General features: G+C 39.5%; 1 protein-coding gene across 2 annotated transcripts in view; it reads left to right on the plus strand.

Moving 5' to 3' along the window:
• Nucleotides 1-287: 287 nt before the first annotated feature.
• ZW10 (zw10 kinetochore protein) overlaps nt 288-22,740 on the plus strand; it is a 43,438-nt gene continuing 20,985 nt past the window's right edge. The window contains exons 1-9 of one of the 2 annotated variants that reach the window (XM_079787159.1): nt 288-445; nt 2,444-2,578; nt 8,868-8,969; nt 9,147-9,224; nt 9,945-10,104; nt 11,362-11,514; nt 12,408-12,599; nt 18,900-19,063; nt 19,633-19,815. In XM_079787159.1, coding sequence (XP_079643285.1) covers nt 341-445; nt 2,444-2,578; nt 8,868-8,969; nt 9,147-9,224; nt 9,945-10,104; nt 11,362-11,514; nt 12,408-12,599; nt 18,900-19,063; nt 19,633-19,815 — 1,272 coding nt within the window. In that variant the 5' untranslated portion in view covers nt 288-340. Of the gene's footprint in view, nt 446-790; nt 1,846-2,443; nt 2,579-8,867; nt 8,970-9,146; nt 9,225-9,944; nt 10,105-11,361; nt 11,515-12,407; nt 12,600-18,899; nt 19,064-19,632; nt 19,816-22,740 lie in introns of those variants that run through there. The other variant, XM_079787160.1, reaches the window with a different exon arrangement.

Here is a 22,740-nt window from a genome sequence, read left to right on the forward strand (position 1 = left end):
GAAATGGAGAAAAGTTCAGTTAGGAGTGGTTAGGAAATAAAAACATTTTATTTATTTTTTCTAGTGAAAGACCATCGGGAAAACGCAAGCTTTGAAAAGTACGGAAAAAAAACCCGCGTCTCCTAAGTTTGCCACCTACGAGACGCCGTGGAAATTTCCACGCTAGGAGAGTTGCGGTGCCTACTGGGAGTTGTAGTGCTGCTGCCGTCTTCCTTGCAGCGGTCAGGGCCCCGCGAGACTTCATTTCCCAGTAGGCTGCGCGCCCTGGCTGCTGGCGGGACTGGCGCTGCCGCGCTGGCTGCGGAGAGTGACTTTGTGAGCGTCTGTCCCTGTCGTGAGAATGGCTTCGTTCGTGACGGAAGTTCTGGCACACTCGGGGAGTCTCGAGAAGGAGGATCTGGGCACACGGATCAGCCACCTGACCCGGCGGGTGGAGGAGATCAAGGTGCAGGCGGGGAAGCCGTTGGCAGACTAAAAAGGGACGCGGGATCCTTGGGTGACGGGACGGAGAGGAGAGGGGCTAAGGGCAGACAGCGCGGGTGCGGCCGAGGCCGGTGTGGGGCCGGGTGGGAAGAAGGAGGGGCAGGAAGGCTGGAAGTCTGTGGGTCGGGAGGAGTGTGGAAGGGAGCCCAGATAAGGGTTGGGGCCGAGGCGGCCTGGGTCGGTGGGGAGGGAGCGGCGATACAGGGGAACGTCGGTGTGGAGTTAGGTTGGGGAGCGACGGGGTAGGGAACCGGAGAGGGACGAAGGAGGCCGGGAGTAGGGGGTCGCGGCCGCGAAGGCTCCGGGGAGGAGCGTGTGGGAGGGAGAGACGTGGAGACGGGACTCCTCTCCGCCTGGGAGCGCGCATTTCCTGCTCCTACTCTTCGTACAGGCTGTTGATGAAGAGAATAGCTTTGGGAGGACTGTACCATCCTCCGCGTCGAATCTTTCCTTGTGGACACCTATCCACATGTTTATCTCTTCTCCATCCCCGGGGCCTGGAGGCTCTGCCGAGTGTTAAAAACACGCGGGTGTCTCTTCTGTGGACCCTGCTGTTTGATCCTGAGATGGAGACGGAACGGAAGGCGCGCAGCCGCACGCAGTTGCCCTGGGTGCCGCCGGGGTGGCCGGGCCCGTGCGGGCCACACCTCCGCTGCTGGCCTTGACGCTTACCAGTACCGCGGACATTTGGATTGAAGGCAGCCGGCGTGGCGTGGTACCCGGAAGGCACAGACATGCTTTTAAAAAGGGTTTCCTAAAGTTCACGATCCATGTCTCTGGCATCTCTTCTTTGCTAAGGGGTAGACTTCTTCAGCACGTTTATCTGCTGGAACGAGGACAGAGGAGGAAGCCACCACCTTCGAGAGGCTCCTGTCTGTGTGCCCTGGGCCCGACTCACCCTTCCTCTCAGGGGTTTCTTTCCCCACTGTGAACCTTCAGCCGGTTGAGAAGTACTTTCTATACTCCAGACAGGCCCACTTCCCCCCCCCCCCCCCCCCCAGTTCGTTAATTTTGCTTATGTTGCCATTTCTCCGTCTGTTACGTGTGTTTTGACCCATTTTTCAAGTTCCATCTCAGATGTGTTTTTCTGCGGGAGAAGGATCCCCACGTCCGCTCAGGCGCGCAGTGCACCTGAAACTCTGTCGCTGTATTGCATTTCTCTGTTCTGGTTGCTTTATTTATTTATTTTTTATATATTTTATTGACTTTTTACAGGAGGGAGAGCGAGTCAGAAACCATCAGCTGCCTCCTGCACACTCCCTACTGGGGATGTGCCTGCAACCAAGGTACATGCCCTTGACCAGAATCGAACCTGGGACCCTGGAGTTCGCAGGCTGACGCTCTATCCACCAAGCCAAACCGGTTAGGGCTGTTCTAGTTGCTTTAGTGTGTACTATCTTTCCTACTAAACGGAACATATGTGTGGGCAAGCATAATTTATTCTGTATCTCCCAAAGCCTTGAGTAATTCGGTGCAAAAAGTATTCAAGATGTTTATTATTTGAATGAAAAGAGATGATGGAACTCATCAACTTAGGGTTAAACTAGGCCTTAAATTTTATTAGTGAGAAGCTATAAATTCATAAATTGATTGAGATATAGATTATGGATTTAATTTTTCCATTTACTTTCTTTTCAGTTAGATGTATGCTTGAAATTAATGGCTATCATCTGAGCTGATAATAATTCAACATGAGCACTTCCGGCCCTTTCTTTCTCTTTTCTGGCATTTGTACATAATTCTTGGGCACTGTTGGGATTTGGTGGCCTTTGTTTTTGTGCACCGTAATAATGTTATGGGTCCTTTAACAGTGGGAGAAATGTGTTTTTCAAAGAAACCCATTGATTTGGAGGGAAAGTTAATAGTTGTGGGAACTGGCAAGAAGTCTCTCCAACATGGAAGACATACATTTTTATTTTTAACATATTGCTCATCATATTGGAATGTTTCTGTCTTACAGGGTGAAGTATGCAACATGATTAGCAAGAAGTACAGTGAATTCCTGCCTAGCATGCAAAGTGCACAGGACCTGATTACCCAAGTGGATAAGCTGTCTGATGATATAGACCTGCTGAAATCCAGAATAGAGAGTGAGGTAAGAATAGTTTGTTATATTGAGTAGGTTTGTAGGGAGGCAGTTTAGCTTCCTGATTCCTGAGACAATTCAGTTCTGTATAACTTTTCAAGGCCTCACTTTCCTTGCTGGTAGATGGAAGTTGAATTAGATTATTTTATTTATATATTTATTTATTTTTTAGTCTTTACCCAAGGATATTTTTTCCATTGACCTTTAGAGAGAGAGAGAGTGGAAAGGGGAGTGGGGGAGAAAAACACAGATGTGAAAGAGACACATTGGTTGCTTGCTGCACTCACTTCGACCAGGGCCAAGGATTGAACCTGCAACCCAGGTATGTGCCCTTAACCAGGAATTGAACCTGTGACCCTTCGGTGAGTGGCCCCATGCTCTAATCACTGAGTGACACTGGCCAGGGCTAAATACTTGAATCTCTGATGGCTGTCAATCTCATATCTGCAGCTGGCCTTAACACATTCACACTTCAGCACAGTCTTTTTCTCTTGGCCTTCTTCTGGCAGGTTGGCCTGGTTTGCCAGTCACCACTCTGCTTCGTGTAGAAAGCTACTTTCCCTGGACACACAGAATACTTGCCCATCTGGTACTGTGTCACTTTGGGACTAGTGCTTGCTAAAGTTCTTATCGAAAGTCTGGCAGGTTTTAAGAATGTTTACTATGTTAGCCAGAGTGATGTCATCACAATGAAAAGCAAGCTGGTCTGGAAACAGAAATATCTGCTTTATAATTTTAAAATACATTTTCCCCTTACATTATCTTACCAATATTTTTCCTATTCAATTTCCTCGTAGGAAAAATAGGCAGTTGAAAGAAATCAAACTGATATTCGAAATATCAGTTTGATGTCTTCAGCATGTTTCTAAATTATCATTCAGGGCTCATTGGTATCCAAAATCAGGATGTTGAGGTATTCTAAAGGTCCTTAAGAACGACACCAAATCTCTTCTCTTTGTGATAGTTACTAAAGAATGAAAGTGAACAGATGTGTTTTCAAAGTTCTCTATAAAACTTGCATCACAAGTGGGGAAACCACTAGTTTACCTGGAAAAATCTGTTCAATAGCTAGTATATCACTCGTTCTCATTGAAGTTTTAATAAAAATAAATCTGTTACTCTACAAATTTGGCACAGTTCAACTAATATTTTCCACGTGTATTTGTTTGATCAATGAAGTCAATAGTGCATTCTTGGGCTGTACTTTCAGAAATGAAGTGTCTGGAACAGGAGCTTAAAGCGCTCTGTACCTTTTGCTGGCCAGATTATGGCTTGTGAAATGTATTCAGTTCTGGTTGTTTTATTTTGAAAGATGGCTGGTCTAAATGAGAAGGTCCAGGCCTGAACACCACACCATCTGAAGAACAGTGAAAGAAGCTGAGGTGTTTAGCTTTAGTAAGAAACTTTCAAGATTTGTAGCCCTATCGTACAAGAGAAAGATTCAAATGTATGGCTTGAGAAGAGGAATTAGATTGAATAGTTAGATATTACAAAGGGGTTTATCCAGTTATTTGATATATTTGTTTAATATCTATAAGGTGCCAGGACACTGATAGTTGCAGTACTAGAGAGTTTTTTATTTTAAAATGTGAATCTTATGCCTGCTATACATGAGTAAAATAGCATGATACATACTAAATTGTAATGCAGTTAGAGAGAGGAGATGTAGCTAAGGATGCTTTCTCCAGGATATAGTGTCCAAACCAAAATCTGAAGTGATAGATAATTAGGCAGAAGAGTTAGGAAGAGTGTTGTAATTTGACAGAGGGGGCAGCATTGCAGAAGCATGGGAGTAATGGAGAGATGTCACTTTGGAGAGTTGCAAATATTCCATATGACTGTTTAGAGCAGTGGTTCTCAACCTTTTTAATGCCGCGACCCTTTAATACAGTTCCTCATGTTGTGGTGACCCCCCAACCATAAAATTATTTTTGTTGCTACTTCATAACTGTAATTTTGCTACTGTTATGAATCGTAATGTGAATATCTGTGTTTTCCGATGGTCTTAGGCTCTACAGCAGCGGTTCTCAACCTGTGGGCCGCGACCCACAGGTTGAGAACCGCTAGCAGGGTCGCCTAGCAGGGTCGCCACTGGTTTAGAGGGTTTGGTGGGAAGGGACGTGAGATGAGATTAGAAAGGTAAGCAAGGACCTTGTATAACAGTGTAGGTTAGGGGTGGGGAACCTTTTTTCTGCCAAGGGCCATTTGGATATTTATAACATCATTCACAGGCCATACAAAATTATCAACTTAAAAATTAGCCTGCTGTATTTGGTCAAACATTTAATTAACTTACTCCTAATGCCTTGGCAGGACTAGACCAAATGACTTTGTGGGTCTTATATAGCCTGCAGACCAGACATTCCCCACCCCTGCTGTAAGCAGTATGGATGTTGTCTCAATGGGACTGTGGAAACAATGGAGGATTTTAAGCAAGGAGTGATATCAGATTTGAATTTTAGGAATCCCATTTTGCTTGCAGTTTGAAGAAAGGACACCAGGAAATTAAGAGAGAGAAATGAGAAGGCAGTTAAAGTAATCAGGCAAGAAAACAGTATGATGTTTCCTCAAAAAATTAAAAATGCATCTCCCATTTGACTCAGTAATCCCACTCCTAGGAATATATCCCAAGAAATCAGAAACACCAATCAGAAAGATATATGCACCCCTATGTTCATAGCAGCACAATTTACAATAACTAAGATTTGGAAACAGCCTAAGTGCCCATCAGCAGATGAGTGGATTAAAAATCTATGGTACATCTACACAATGGAATACTATGCTGCTGTAAAAAAGAAAGAACTATTACCATTTGCAACAGCATGGATGGACCTGGAGAGCATTATGCTAAGCGAAATAAGCCAGTCAGAGAAAGATAAATATCACGTGACCACACTCATTTGTGGAATATCATGAACAACATAATTTGATGAACAAAAGTAGATCTAGAGACATAGAAGCATTGAACAGACTGTCAAAACTGTAGTGGGAAAGCAGGGGAGAGTGGGAGGGGGTGGTTAAGTGATCAACCAAAGGACTTGTATGCATGCATATAAGCATAACCAATAGACACAGACACTAGGGGGGTGAGGGCATGTGCTGTGGAGTGGGAGCTGGCGGGGAGAGGTCAGTGGGGGGAAAGGAGACATACGTAATACTTTCAACAATAAAGAATTTAAATTAAAAAAAATAAACAAGCTGGGAAATGTGAAAAAAAGAAAGAAAGAATCAGGCAAGACAGGCTAGTGACCTGCTGTGAAGTCAGTGGTAGTGGGGATGGAGAAAAGTGGACCAATTCTATTGACATTTAGAGAATAGGATCTTTTGGATTTGTTGATGTGGGGAGTGAAAGATGGAGGAATCAAGGATAACTGGGGAACTTGGTCATTGATGCCATTCATTAAAATAGAGAATCTAGAGAAGGGATAAGTTTTTGTAAGGGAAATGAGTTTAAATAAAGAATTTCTAAGGGGTATCCAAATGGAGTTGCACAGTTGAATTGTATTAAGATAAAGAGGAAGAAAGAGAGACAGTGAGAAATCAGGGTGAGTGAACTTGAAATGCAATGGCTCAAACAAGATACATATTTTTTATTCGTAGTAGTTTAGGCTAGCAGTCTGATTCTACAACCTAGGGCCTAGTTACTCTAGTAGTCTGTGTTAAGAACTGTGGAGGAGATCTGAGGTTTTAACTATTTGCAAGTCAGTGGTAGCCTGCCACTGTTTCATGGATGCTATTAGAATACATGGGTCTCCTTGGGTGTGAGATGAAGGATAGTTTATTATTCACAGCAGTAGCCACAGTTTGAGCATTTTTGCAGTGTCCCAAGCCCCAGGTCCTAAAGGGCAGTGTGCAGTCGATACATTATAGAAGAGAACTGAGTTTAGGGAACCTGGGTAGTAAGCATGCCTGCTTTTTGCTTTGGAGGGAAACACCATCTCTTATTTTCTAAGTTGCTTAATACACTAACATCCTTGAAAAAAATAGTCTAGAACTAAAGACTAGTTATTGCTTCATTTCCAAGATAGTGTAGAAATGTGAGAGACTCCTAAATAATTGTTTTCCAGCAGTGTGTAGAGAAGCAGAATTAGCAGCTTTTAGTGGCTTGTTGGAAACTGAGGCACTCAGGCCCATCCATGACCTACTGAATTAGAATCTACACTTTAATACAGTTCACCAAGTGTTATGTATGTAATTTATAGTTTGAGAGCATGACTCTAGGATTTTGTTGTTGCTTGCATGGTTGAAGTTGGTCTTTTCCCCATGTGCAGATTATAGCTGGAGGTTAAGGGCAAAGAGAATGCATAGAGAAGGCACACCTATTTTCTTAAGATTCAGACTTGGAAATGGTGCACATCACTCTGCTTATATTCCACTAGAGGCCTGGTGCACGAAATTTGTGCACAGGTAGGATCCCTAGGCCCGACCGGTGATCAGGGTGGATCTGTGGGGCGACTGGCAGGGCGATCGGGCGGGGGGGGGGGGGGGGCCCTGCTGGCATCCGCCTTGTCTGGCCTGGGGCCTGTGGGCTGGGGGCAGCTCCTGCATTGAGCATCTGCCCCCTGGTGGTCAGTGCGCATCATAGCGACTGGTCGTTCCACTGGCGGTTCTGCTGTTCAGTTGATTTGCATATTCGGCTTTTATTATATAGGATTGGTAAGCTCTTAGACCCTGGTCACAGCCAATTGTGAGGGACACTAGAACATTTAACCCTTTGCACTCGCTTGCTTTTTTTCTCGATTCCTTTATTCTACTCGGGATTTAATTTTTTAAATACCCCAGATTTTACAAAGCGCGGCAGTAGAATAAAAAACTGGAGTTTCTTTTCATACAAACTTATTTATTTGGAATTTTTTTATATTTCAAATTATTGATACATTCAAAGAGTATAAAAAGAGCTGCTACCGATGCTAACCGTGTCGAGTCACACTCGACATCCGAGTGCAAAAGGTTAATCTAGTTGGGTAGTCATGTATTGCTACTGTGGGAGAGTGGGAAAATGGATTTTAATGAACAGCTTGCACATCACCCCATCCATGTACATGTTTGGGTTAGGAAAATGATATGGATTTGAGATAATAGCACTTAGAAATATGAAGTCATGGGAATGAATGAGGTTGCCCAGAGAGAGTGTATAGCGTAGTGTTTCAACACAGACACTATTGATATTTGGAGGCTGGATAATTCTTTGTTGTGGGAGCTATCCTGTTCATTGTAAGATGTTTAGCAGTATCCCTGATCTCTACTCACTAGATGCCAGAACTCCTGTGGACAAGTCAAAATGTCTCCAGTCATTGCTAAATGACCCTGGATAGAACTAAGGGGGAAAAAAAAGTTTATATTTTGGGAACCATTGGTTCAGAGTAGGAAGGCTAGGGAGAAAGGAATATCAATATGTATGAAGTGGCCAGAGGGGGAATGAAGCTCCCAAAAGAAAATGAGAAGGAATGGCTAAAGAAAAGGAAGAGAATCAGAGAATGATGTCACAGAACTGAGGGAAGGAAAGTAACTGTACTGATAAATGTGTAGTTAAAATTGATGACACGTGCTTTGGATTTAGCAACAAGGAATTGATTGGCACCAATTGTTTTGGAATAGTTTTGGGGGAATGGTGGGCGTAGAAACTAGATCAATGTGTTATGGAGTGAATGAGAGGTGAGAAAGTAAGGACAGTGAATATGGGTCACTCTTGCAAGAAACTTGTTTGTGACAGGATGGAAAGAAAGAAGGTAGCTTCTAAGCAATAGCATGATTGCTGAAGTGGAGGAAATTTTTTCTTAAAAACGGGAAATTTTAATATACATAAATCTGATGGGAGGAGCCATGCTTTAGTAGGTACTTCATGAATGAGGGGTGAAATAGTGAGAGATAAAGATATAACAAGGAAAGAAAATAATTGATATTGCAAAGTTCCTGAAAAGGTGGGACAGAATGGGAGGTGGATTCTGACTCAACATAAGAAAATCTTTTTAAGAGCTGTCCTCCTGTAGAATTAATTGGCAATGGGGATACCTTTCTAGTAATCTAGGTGAATGAGCTCTGATGAGATAACAGCTTAAACTAAGAATAGATGGTGACATGAGGATATTCTGTTGATGGGGATGGGCATTCCTGAATATAAGGATTTGGACTAAGTGGATCACTTAAGGTCTCTTCCTACAACATCCCAATCTTAATTAGCATTTAAATTTCAACATGGGTTATATTTACCTAATAAGGCTTATTCATTAGCTATGGATACTTTATTTCTTAGATATAGTATAGCTTTAAATATACTTGTCTTTGATGTGTGAATTAGGTCCGCCGGGATCTTCACGTATCAACTGCTGAATTTACAGACTTGAAGCAACAGTTGGAAAAAGACTCAGTAGTCCTAAGTTTGCTTAAACAGCTACAAGAGGTCAGTAACTTCAAATTGAACTTTAGTGTTTTGGTGGGGAGAAAGTAATTTTTTTTTCTTGGTCTCATTAAATGTGTATCTCCACTGTATGGTATTTTTCATAATTTAAAAACAAGCAGCCAGACTTGAAATCATGGGTATATAAAATAAAATACCTAATAACTACTTTCTTTTCAGTTTTCTACAGCTATTGAAGAATATAATAGTGCATTAGCAGAGAAGAAGTATGTCACTGCTGCTTTGCGTCTAGAAGAGGTACCAAATGCTTTCTCTAAAGCATGAACAGCCCTAGCTGGGTTTGGCTCAGTGGATAGAGTGTCGGCCTGTGGACTGAAGGGTCCCAGGTTTGATTCCAGTCAGGGACACATGCCTGGGTTGCAGGCTTGGTCCCCAGTGCGGGGTGTGTGGGAGGCAGCGGATCAGTGATTCTCTCATTATTGATGTTTCTACCTCTCCCTCTCCCTTCCTTTCTGAAATCAGTAAAAATATTTTAAAAATAATAATAAAAATAAAGCATGAACAATTAGTACTATTCCAGTTTTTAGTCAAGTTTGTTCCATCTATTCCTTATATAAATACTAGAGGCCTGGTGCATGGATTTGTGCACCAGTGGGGTCCCTTGGCCTGGCCTGTGGTGATAGGGCTGAAACCAGCTCTCTGACATCCCTCGAGGGGTCCTAGATTGGGGAGGGTGCAGGCCAGGCCGAGGGACCCAACCGGTCCACGATCCGGGCCAGGGAGGGACCGTGGGAGGGCTCCAGGACGTGTCCGGCCCATCTTGCCCAGTCCCGATAGCTGGACCCCAGCAGCAAGCTAACCTACCAGTTGGAGCGTCTGCCCCCTGATGGTCAGTGTGTATCATAGTGACTCGTCGAATGGTCGGACACTTAGCATATTAGGCTTATATAATATAGGATATTCTAATTGCCCTGAATCCAGATGGAATGTTTAACAATGATTCCATTTCACTACTAGGCACAGAAATGCTTGAAGTTATTAAAATCCAGAAAATGCTTTGATTTAAAAATGTTGAAATCTCTAAGCATGGAGCTCACCATACAGAAACAGAACATACTCTATCACCTTGGCGAAGAGTGGCAGAAGCTGATTGTGTGGAAGTTCCCACCATCAAAAGGTGCTGCTGACCTCAGGTGGACTGCTTTGCTTAATCTGCCTGGACCAGTTTGGCCTCTGAATATATGCTAAATATTTTGTATTGGTAGATGAGAGATCTATTAATCTTGCAAGTCTATATTGAGTTCTCATATTAGTTCAAATGTTTGTTAGGATTAATTCATTTGGGTCTCTAAAGTGTCCTCACTTTATTTCCTTTACATTTCTGTCTGTCCCTTTCAGTAGGAAGGAGCAGAGAAGAGAGAAGCTTATTGGGTGGGTGGGGTCCATGTGGTGAATGTATGTAAGACCACACAAAGTTTCCATTGCATAGTAGGATGATCTCGTTCTCCACAAGCCCTAATCCCAACATTCTGTCTTGGCTAGAAAGCTTAAAGAAGCTGTTCAGCCATTCTCTCTTGCTGAGGAAAGAAGACTGGGATCAATGAGACAGGGATTTGGCTCAATTTTTCTGTCTTTGAGGGAAAATAGTGACAAAATCATGAGATGGGGGTGCTTTGCAAGATGAAGAAATAGTATAACTCTGGCCCTGGCATTTATTTGTATAACTATTCTCAGTCCCTCTTCCCACCTCTGGATGTGAGACCCCTTCAATTTGTCTTGTTTACACAAAAGTGAAACCTTTGAGGGTATACTAGTATGTAAAGGACATGGCATTAAACCTGATATATTTTCCAACACTGACTCTTGAAATTTAGTCTGTTTCAGGGAATACCTCACAGTCTCTTCTTGTTCCCTTTCCCATATTCACTTTGGCCTCCATACACACACAGACACACACACACACACACACACGTATTTTAGAGGAAAAAATCTGGTCATTTTTAGATTCTATTTCTAAGCAGACTGTAAAATTACAAGAAGATAGCAGATTTTTTTTTTTTACACACCCTTCCTGTTAAACTTGTTTGACAGGCTATTTTCTTTACTTGGTAAGAAAGAGGAGGTCTTACGTGAAAGTAGGGTCTCACTTTCATTCCTTGCTTTCATTCAGTCATTCAATACATATTTAATAGCATTTATTGTAGGCACATCATCTGCTTTTGCACTTAGTTTGATTATTTGAACATACTAAAAATGTAATTTTCTGTTTTAAAATGATGTCAAGGACATAAATGTAATAACATTTGGTTGCATTGGAAGTGTATTATAATACAACTACATATTTAGGAACTGAGTAGAGAATGGGCCCTGAGGAATAGAAGTAGGAATATCTGGCATTGCTGTGACAGCTGATATTTTTTCCCCTTTTTCTTAGATACCAGCAACTTGGACTCTTGCTTACAAACAGAACTTCACTTATGCACTGAACAATCTCAAAATGAAGAGAAGCCCCCTATGCCACCAACCAGTTCTGTCCTCTTGGCATTTTCTATTCTTGGAGAGCTACATATCAAGCTTAAATCATTTGGTAAGTGACACTACTTTGTTTCATTTACATGAAATCTCAGAAGGTCCAGTATTAAAGGAATGACAGAAAATATAAAATACTAGAGGCCCAGTGCACGAAAATTCGTGCACTCATGGGAGGAGGTCCCTCAGCCTGGCCTGCGCCCTCTCGCAGTCCGGGACCCCTCGGGGGATGTCCACCTGCCAGCTTAGGCCTGCTTCCCGGGGAGCAGGCCTAAGCTGGCAGTCAGACAACCCTCTGGCAGCCCGGGAGCCCTCTGGGGATGTCCAACTGATGGCTTTGGCTCGCTCCCTGGGGAGCGGGCCTAAGCCATCAGTTGGACATCCTTAGCGCTGCCACGGAGGTGGGAGAGGCTCCCGCTACCGTCGCCAGCTGTAAGCCCGGCTTCTGGCTGAGCGGTGTTCCCCCTGTGGGAGCGCATTGACCACCACGGGGCAGCTCCTGCGTTAAACGTCTGCCCCCTGGTGGTCAGTGCATATCATAGCAACCAGTCGTTTCTGGTTGTTCTGCCATTAGGGTCAATTTGCATATTATCCTTTTATTATATAGGATTCTCTGGATAACATTGGTGATAGATTGTAGGGTTTGGCCTCATAATTCATCAAATGGAATTTTCATAAGTATTAGCCTTTTTCTTAAGGGCTTAGTTACTTTTCTTTGTTTTATTTTTTAAACTAGCTGCTGTTTATCTGTGTTTTTTTTTTTTTTAATTTAAATACAAATCTGTAGATAATCTGTAAAACTTCAGTGGGAAAACCTTCAGTGCATAATATATGGTGTGTAATGTCATATATGTATTTTTGTTGTTAGACTCAAAGATCTTTTTTTTTTACATACTTTTATATAAAAGTTTATTCTAGTGATTTTTCATGAGTGTTCGTATAATTTTTCAGGGCAGATGCTGCTGAAGTATATCCTTAGGCCTCTGGCATCTTGCCCCTCCCTTTTTGCTGTGGTAGAGAGCCAGCCTAACCTCATCATCATTCGTTTTGAATCTGTGATGACTGACTTGGAGCATCCGTCACCATCTGAAGTTTTTGCAAAGGTCAGGCTGGTACTGGAAGTTCTCCAGAAACATCTTCTAGGTATGTATCTCCAAGGGTTTTTTATATTTTGGAAAAGTCATTATGGTTTTTGAAAGTAAATATTATTTCAAAGTAGATAAAATGACCACAATCTGAGTGGAGGATTAGAGGTGAGGTTATGCCATGGGAACAAAGTAGTTACATTCTTATTTCTTGCTGTACTTTGTATTTCTTCTCTGCCCTATATTGACAGGTAGGGTTATCAGTGTTACCCCAGATTCTACATCTGTAATGCTTAGTTGAATTCTAGGCTGCCCTTCTCTCACTTGACTTCTAGTAACCTCACATTTTGGAACTCTTGCTTTTATTATAGGAGAAACAGAAATGAACCAAGTGCTGGTTTACATATTTTAGTGGGAAAATCCCTTCATATGACATATACTAGGGTTAACATAGGAAATGAATGACATCCAACTGAAACTATTGTTTAGGTCTTTATATATTCACATATGAAATAACCAGTTTCTGTATTGCTTAAATCATTTTTTGGTTGTCATACTAATAAAAGTAGTTTCTTCTGGTGTTTTAATACTTTTTTGTGTTTGTTTTTTGTTTAGTCAGTTTGACATACCTTTTTTTTTGCTTTTCTTAGTTGTCTTATTGAATAGTTAAATCAAGCATTCTTGCTGTGGAGAGAAACAGAAATTCTACTATAGTTTATATGCCTTCTTGCAGTCATTTACTAGTACATAGGGAATAAATATGCAAGGAATTCTTTCTAATTTTGATAGTAGAGAATAAAAAATCTCACCAAAATCCCAGGTAGTTTTCTTGTTCCTTCACTTAGGAAGATAATAAATACACGTTTATTTTTATTAGATATAAGCAGTGTTTTAAACAAAATATCCAAGGATTGAAAGAAACCAGAAAAGTGATTCAATCCCAATATCTCCTCTATAACACTCCAATCAATTGACGATAAAACCAAGCTGAGCGCCTTTAGTGAGAGGATCATTTCCTCTTGAGGCATTTTATTTTACTTTTGGGCAACTCTATGAAGTTTTTCTTTATTTTTCTAAAAATCATATCTCCTTTCTATTTTAAATACTAATACCCAAAACACCCATATTGTACATTAAATCTTTAGTGTAGTGGTTTAAAAAATATATTTGAAATACACTGCCTTGTAATGTCTGCTTTATTGATGCTGTTTCTATTATATGGAACTATATAGAACAAGTCTAATTCCTATTACACATGATGGACTTTAAAATTCTTTTTTTTAAAAAATATATTTTATTGATTTTTCACAGAGAGAAAGGGAGAGGGATAGAGAGCTAGAAACATCGATGAGAGAGACACATCGACCAGCTGCCTCCTGCACACCCCCCACCGGGGATGTGCCCGCAACCAATGTACATGCCCCTGACCGGAATCAAACCTGGGACCTTTCAGTCAGCAGACCGACGCTCTATCCACTGAGCCAAACCGGTTTCGGCGGACTTTAAAATTCTTTACAGAAGCTGTTATTTCCCCTATATTTTATCACCAATATAAACATCCTTAGGGTTTTTTTTGAATGACATAGTTTTAAGTTTCCCTTTATCTTTATTGATAACGTGAATATACTCCATTTCTTCTATAGTCCTCTTAATAAGGTATAGTGTTCAAAACAGAATGAGTATTTTAGGTGTAGTCTGAGCCACTTCAGAATACTATGGGAGCATTTATGCTCTCCTTCTCAGTTCCATGATTCTTACAGTATAGTCAAAAACTGTTATTACACAGTTAACTCATAGAGCTTAAAGTAAATGTAAGTCTTATGTCATACTCAATGTAAATTGCTACCTTTTTTATCTAACAGTTGAACTTGATTTTTAAAAAATTCACCTTAATCTTTGATAAATTTTTCTTGATACAGTTTTATAGTGTTTACTATTCCTACTTTATCTGAGTGCATAATTGTTAGTTATGTTTTCTTATAGTTCAACTTGAGGCCCGGTGCACAAAATTCGTGCAAGGGGTGTGTGTGTGTGTGTGTGTGTGTGTGTCCCTCAGCCCAGCCTGCACCCTCTGAATCTGGGACATCCCTCTCACAATCCAGTACTGCTGGCTCCCAACCGCTTGCCTCCTGCCTTCCTGATTGCCCCTAACCGCTTCTGCCTGCCAGCCTGATCACCCCCTAACCACTCCCCTGCCAGCCTGATCGACGCCTAACTGCTCCCCTGTCGGCCCGATTTCCCCTAACTGCCCTCCCCTGCAGGCCTGGTCACCCCTAACTATCCTCCCCTGTAGGCCTGGTCGCCCCCAACTGCCCTCCCCTGCAGGCCTGGTCCCCCCCCAACTGTCCTCCCCTGCTGGCCTGGTCACCTCCAACTGCCCTCCCCTGAAGGCCTGGTCACCCCTAACTGCCCTCCCCTGCTGGCCTGGTCGCCCCCAACTGCCCTCCCCTGCAGGCCTGGTTCCCCCCAACTGCCCTCCCCTGCAGGCCTGGTGCCCCCCAACTGCCCTCCCCTGCTGGCCATCTTGTGGTGGCCATCTTTGACCACATGGGGTGGCCATCTTGTGTGTTGGAGTGATGGTCAATTTGCATATTACCTCTATTATATAGGATCTAAGTCAGTAATAATACTGTTGCCTGAAATAGGGCCATAGCAGGTGGGTGTTCTGGGGAATTCCAGTAGAAACCACTTGACAGTTTGACCCTGTTTCATTAAGTTAGTTAGGACTCAACCTGTTGTTTTGCTTTTTTTTTTTTTTTTTAATTGAATTCAGAGAGGAAGTGAGAGAGAGAGAGAGAGAGAGAGAGAGAGAGAGAGAGAGAAATATCGGTGATGAGAGAATCATTGATTGACTGTCTCCTGCACACCCGCTCCTGGGGATTGAGCCTGCAACCCAGGCATGTGCCCTTGACCAAAATCAAACTCAGGACCTTTCAAATCCGTAGGCCTATGCTCTATCCACTGAGCTAAATCGGCTAGGGCCTGTCTTTTTATTTGTAAGTTTTCTTAGTACCTAGGATATTCAGACCAGAAGACAACTTAGTATTGGCAGGTGCTTTTCTAGTGTCATTATGCATTTTAGGCTTTAGTTTCTCTTTTACCATTTATTCTTTCCCTTCTGGCTCAGAGAGCATCAAATCGTATTTAGACTCAGTTCTTTTTGGAATCCTCTACTTTCTTTGGGTTTTACTTATTCTGAAACTTCATAAAGGCTTTTGCCCTTTTATATTTGAATATGTGTTTTTTTCTTTCATATTTTATTTATTACTAAGCATGATTATACCAACAACAAAGGAGCTTTTAAAAGAGGAGAATGAAAATTCTTTTGGATAGAATTCGGCAAATGGATAAAAAGCCTTAAGATGTTTATATCCTTTAAAGTAGGATTTCAACTTCTAGGATTCGGCCCTAGAGAAATAATCAGTCCAAATCAAATGTGTGTGTGTGTGTGTGTGTGTGTGTGTATGTGTACGTGTATACGTGTACGCGTGCACATATTTTGCAAATTCATATTTATATTTATTTTTGTATGAGTCTGAGGAAGAATACCAACCAAACTTAAAATGTGTCACAGGCAAGGAGAGAAAAAAGATAAGCTTGTGGGTATGAAGAGGGTAAATTTGGGGTTTTCTTTATAAACCTTAGTAGTGTTAGTCTTGTGACAGCAAGCATATTTTGCTTTTGCCATGATTTTCTAGAAACTATAAATTACTAAAATTTATGAAGAAGCAGAAACTCTGAGCATACAAATAATTATACAAGAAATTTGAAAGTTTGTTAAAGATTTGGCACTAAAAAGGTCACCATTAGGCACCAAAGGATTTTGTGTGTTCTTCAAATTACAGATAATCCCTTTTTAAATTAAGCTCTTTGGTCAATAGAAAAAGAGGCGAAGTGCCCTAATTAATTTTTAAAAAACCAGCCTAGCCCAGCTGGCGTGGCTCAGTGGTTGAGTGTTGACCTATGTACTAGGAGGTCACTGTTAGATTCCTGGTCGGGGCATATGCCTAGATTGCAGGCTTGATCCCCGGTGTGGGGTGTGCAGGAGGCAGCCGATCAATGATTCTCTCATCGTTGATGTTTCTGTCTCTCTCCCTCTCCCTTCCTCTCTGAATTCAATAAGTATATATTTTTAAAAAACAGCATAAATTTAATACCAAAATGTAATAAGGGTTGCTTACTCACAGACAAAACACTATAGAATGATTTTACCTTTGATTTATAAATGCAAACATTAAGAAAAATTAAATAAATCCAGTAGTGCCTTAAAAAAGGACACCTTCTTACCAAGGGTTTATTTTAGGAGTGCAAAAGATGGTTCAGCATAAGAAAGCTATCAAACAGTTCATTATGTCAACATGTCATTGCATCATTAGATATGGAAAATATGCCAAAATTTAGTGCCATTTGCCAATAAAAAACTAAGCAAAATAGGAATATCATCATTTTTAATAGTTTGGTGAATGTTTATGATATGATCTTAAGGCGGAGGAAAGGTACAAAATGGTTTATATGGTGTGAGCCAAACTTTCTTCTCTGGTATATTTGCATATATCCATTCAACAAATATTTATAGAGGAAGACAGTGTACTAGCTGCTTATATCACTTGGTAAATGCATTTAGGTGCTGTGGTCTAGGTCAGCATTATCTAATAGAAGTAAAATGCAAGCTACAAAACGTAATTTAAAATTTCTAGTGGCCACATAAAAAAGTTAAATGAAATGTGAACTTACAATTTAATAATATATTTTATTTATCCCAATATATCCAAAATATCATTTCAATATATAATCAATATAAAAATTATTAATAAGCTATTTTACATTTTATATGAACTTTTCCAGATCTGGTATTTTATACTTAAGTGCATCTCAATTTGAATGTAAATTTTCCCTAGAAATACTTGGTCTGTATTTAGATGTCATAAAATTTACAGTTGAAAAAGTAAGTTCCATGTCCAAGTTGTTCCAAACATACTGAAAATTTAGTTGAAAAAGTAGGTTCTAAACCCAAGTTGTTCCAGATATACTAAAAAATTTCCAGTAGCTGTGTTGAGTACCAAAATAATCATTTTTCTATAATATTTTCACCTACACCAACGGGTTTAATTCATCCCTTTTAAATGAATTGATTTGACTTTAAAGCAAAAGCATATCAATTTCAAAACTGTGGCTGAGTTAAGGAAATTCACTAACCCATGTACCAACTTACTATTCTTAACATAGAATTCAAAGCAGTTTTGCATAAAATTTTAAAAAGTTCTAAATTTATCAATATCAGAAAAGCATTCTTTAAATTCTTTTGGTATTTTTGACAGCCAGTTTACAATTAAAATTTTCTGCATTGTGAGTTTTGTTAGAAAAATGATAATATTATTATTGATCTGTTCTATGAAAAGGTTTAATTTCAATATCAATTCTTATGAGGTCACAAATAAGCTTTCTTTCCATGGAACTTCACATTTAATTTGTTCATATCCAATGTGATCTAAGTGGAAAACATTGCCATTTTTTTTAAATAGGTTTTTAAAAAAAATATATTTTACCGATTTTTTACAGAGAGGAAGGGAGAGAGATAGAGAGTTAGAAACATCGATGAGAGAGAAACATCGATCAGCTGCCTCCTGCACACCCCCCACTGGGGATGCGCCCGCAACCAAGGCACATGCCCCTGACCAGAATCAGTCCGCAGGCCGACGCTCCATCCACTGAGCCAAACCGGTTTCGGCAACATTGCCATTTTTTATCTCTGATTATTGAATATTTGGCCATCATTTTGTTCCAAGAAAATCTTGAAGTATTAATAGAATTGTCTATTCTAAATATAATTCCCTCAAAATGTGTTGGAAAAACACCACCATACAAGGTATACTATAGAAAAGGTATTGAAGTACTCTGTTTACTAGACTAGATTTGCAATAATATAATGTGTTTATTGGTATTTTACTTAGGATAAAAACTCAGTTCCTTTGCAGAGGTGAAAAAATGTATTTATTATTAAAGAACGGGGATTTTATTCTAAACTAGTTTCAACTTTATATGCAGAATTTCTGAGTACTTTTCATAGAATCAGATCAGTACATTAGCAGTAGATGATTATAATGTAGATGGCTTAATACCTTATTGTTATAGAATATAGGCAGTAATACAGTGCAGATGATTCATTTGAGCAGTGAAAGATAAAATGATTGTATGTCATGCTTTACTCCCATGCAATCAGTTGAGATAGTTATAGAATTATCTGTGCCGTTTTCTTCCCCATCATCTTACAACTAAAGAATTCTAGAACACTAGGGAACTTGAGAATAATCCAGACTGTGAATTGTTTCTTATTTAAAACTTTTTCTTTTGAATTCAGATTTGCCTCTTGATACTGATCTAGAAAATGAAAAAACATCTAAGATCATATTGGCTGAGATGCTTGGTGACATGATCTGGGAGGACTTGTCTGAGTGTCTCATTAAAAACTGTTTGGTTTATTCTATCCCAACAAATAGCAGCAAATTACAGCAATATGAGGAGGTAAGAGCAGAGATATCACAGGAGGTTTTAAGAGATTAGGTTCTTACTGGTGTCAGGTTTTTTTGTTTGTTTTGTTTTTTTAGATCTTTAGTTCTTTAGTAACATCTTTAAAAAAATTATTCATAAGGAATAGAAGCAAATTCCTCATAACTTCCTTTTTCTCCTGGCTTTCTACCATTTGATTGGGAAGCACCTTCTTACTAAATGTATTTTCTTTAGTAAGATACTTTTGAAAAACAATTACCCTTGTATTTATACTTGTATCAGTTATAGTAGTTACTATGTGACACTACTTTCTCATTTCTTTTTAGTCTTTTCTCGAACACTAAAATAAGTATATTTATTTTAAAGGTCTTTGTACCCTAACCAAATAAAATCAGAAATTTCTATTGAAGATACTCTTCCTAATTAATTTAAGGCAGGAAAAAAAATGTATGATAGTTTTATTACTAGTAATTCTAAAACTTAAATGACCAGCTAGTCCTGTTCTTTTCATTGGATTTGAAATTTTAATATTGAAATGGAATATATGTATATAATTATTGTTTGTTTTTTTTTGTATTTGTCAGATCATACAATCCACTGAAGAATTTGAAAATGCCTTGAAGGAGATGAGGTTTTTAAAAGGAGATACTACTGATTTGCTAAAATATGCCCGTAACATCAATTCTCATTTTGCTAATAAGAAGTGTCAGGATGTGATTGTGGCGGCTAGAAACTTAATGACCTCTGAAATTCACAACACTGTGAAGGTATTTGGGTTATGGTATATTACACAGTGTTCAGGAAGCAGCTCCTTTTTGAGATGAATATGGTAGACTAGAAGAGGGCATGACAGTTGCTGAGCTTATGGTGGGAGTTATTAATTTTCTGAATGTTCATTTTCTTACCTTTAAAGTGGTCCTAATATTTACCTCTTTCATAGGGTATTGTGAAGTCCAGATAAAGTAATGCACATGAAAGCGTTACATAAATTGAAAAAGTCTACATAAATGTAATGGATTACTATTGTTGAAATTAGATAATATGCCAACCTATAGGTTTTTCTCAACTTCATTACTTAATTTTTAGTACACAATTTTGTGACAGGTAGGCTTTATTTATGTCCAGAGATTACATTCTATTGTAAAAATGTTGACTTCATCTTTTAGGCACTAGTTTTGAAGTTAAAATATGAAAAAGATGTGAACTATATAAAGTGTAAATAAGTTATCTGCAAAGTTAATGGACTGATTACTTTGCATTGAGGGTGAGTTACTTCTTTGATCTTAGATATTTCTTTGTGTTCACTTCTGTTTTATTTTCTCTTCATACCTTACAAATATAAAGTAATATTTGGTAAATGTAAGGTATTATTAGTTTAAAACAACACATTGACTAAGGTAATCTCTTAATAGAAAATTGCTCAGCTATTTTTCTTCTATCACTGCAGGTACTCTACTCTTTTTCCCTCTATCACTTCTGCCATATTCCATCGTCCTTGGGAGTAACCTGTTACTGTGTCCACTTTAGCTAGCCATTTGAGGGCATAGATAGTAGTAACACATTTTGAGGTAATTTTGGATTGTTAAGGGAGTTGAAATCTACTTATTACCAGGAATTGTGCTGTAGGTTTTTCTAACATAAATATCACTTGATTATGTCACTTTTTTTGCACAAAACCAGTAGCTTCCCATCTTATGTGAAGAAAGACCCAGTAACCTTACAGTAGCTATAAGGCCTTACATGACCTGTGCCCCCGTTGCCTCTCTAATTCCAGGTGCTATTGTATTGGGCTTCCATCATTGCTGTTCCCTGAATTTGCTAGGACCACTGGTTGCAGAATCTTTGAGTCTCTTGTTCCCTTTGTTAGTAACAGTTTTACCACAAGTCATGCTACATGACTTGCTCCCTTTTCTGACCATGCTTTAATATTGTGACCTCTGCCCTGGCCAGTGTGGTTCAGTAAGTTAAAGGATTGTCCTGTGCACCAAAAAGTCATGGGTTCGATTCCCAGTCAGGGCACATACCCAGGTTGCAGGTTCAATCTCCAGTCTGGATGGGCATTGGAAGCAACCAATCAATGTTTCTTTCTCACATTGATGTTTCTCTCTCCCTCTCCCTTCCTGTCCAAAATCAATAAAAACATATCCTTGGGTAAGGATTAACCTTTTGCACTCGGATGTCGAGTGTGACTCAACACGGTTAGCATCAGTAACAGCTCTTTTTATACTCTTTGAATGTATCAATAATTTGAAATATAAAAAAATCCAAATAAGTTTGTATGAAAAGAAACTCCAGTTTTTTATTCTACTGCCGCTCTTTGTAAAATCTGGGGTATTTAAAAAGTTAAATCCTGAGTAGAATAAAGGAATCGAGAAAAAAGCAAGCGAGTGCAAAGGGTTAAAAAGTAATCTTCCTACTCTAGAAAATAAGCTCCATAAGGGGAGGGTTTTTTCCTTACTGTGTATGTCCAGCACCAAGAAAATACCTGGTGCATACCACTATATACCTAGTATTCATTAAGGATTTGGTAAATTAATTAATATATATCTCACTTGCCTCTGTTATAACTCCTTGATGTAAATAGGATTGTTACTGTATTGCTCTGTGACTCTGAGCTAAATATTTTAACCTTGTTAGACCTCATTTCTCTTTTCAGTAACATGACAAAATTGAACTAGATAATGTGTAAGCTTCTTATTCAACTAATTCTTACTTTCTATAAAACTACATTTTTATTTTTTTTTCTGAGTGCCCAAATCCTAATATGTAGCTTCTTCTAGATCAGGGTTTCTCAACATGGCACTGTTGATATTTGAACCAGATAATTCTTTGCTGTTGAGGGGTTGGCTTGTAGAAAGTTTAGTGGCATTCCTAATCTCTGTTCACAGATGCCACTAGCAACTTTCCTGTTGTGATAACTAAAAATGTCTCCAGACATTGCCAGATGTTCCCTGGGAGGCAAAATTCTTCTTAGTTAAGAACATCTGCTGTAGATTCTAACCTGCTTCTTTTTCTTGGCATGAAGGCCCTGGAATTAGATACTTTAAACTGCCCAGCTTTAAAAGCTCATCTTCCTTTTTTCATAAATCATTTTAATTTCATTTGCCTTTCATAGTCTTCATCTAAATTTTCTCTAAAACAACTCCCTATGTGTACCCACTATTTTCGCAAAACATCTAAAGTTGTGTTTTGTTGTTGTTTTGATTTTACATTTTAACCTGACAGGTGTCATATTAGATCTTATATTCTTCCATCTTGAGGTTCCCTCACTCTCCTCATGAAGTCACTGTTTTGAGTTGTGTATTCTGGGTCCACTAGTTTTCAGACAAACATTAGCATTTTTCTAATCATCTCTATAATTATATGTTTTCTTCTGCATTCTAATGTTAGCCATAATTTTGACTAATAGGTCCCTGACATTTTTATTCTTATATAAACTTCATAACAGCACTATGAAGTAGATACTATTATATCCTTTTACAGATTTGGAAGACAAGTGTGATGACTTAAACATTTTTATCAGACTGAACTTTTTCTGTCATACATTTTTTATAGAGGTCCAGTATATGAAGAGCAGAGCTGCTGCTCTTGCAGTGGGATTAGGGAATCTGCTGCTTCTACATGCTTAATCTCTCCTTTTTTTGACCCCTAGGGCATCTTTAAGCAGCAAGGTTTGAAAATCATATTGCAGT

Source organism: Cnephaeus nilssonii (assembly GCF_951640355.1).
Source record: "Cnephaeus nilssonii genome assembly, chromosome: 13".
Classification (NCBI taxonomy): domain Eukaryota; kingdom Metazoa; phylum Chordata; class Mammalia; order Chiroptera; family Vespertilionidae; genus Cnephaeus; species Cnephaeus nilssonii.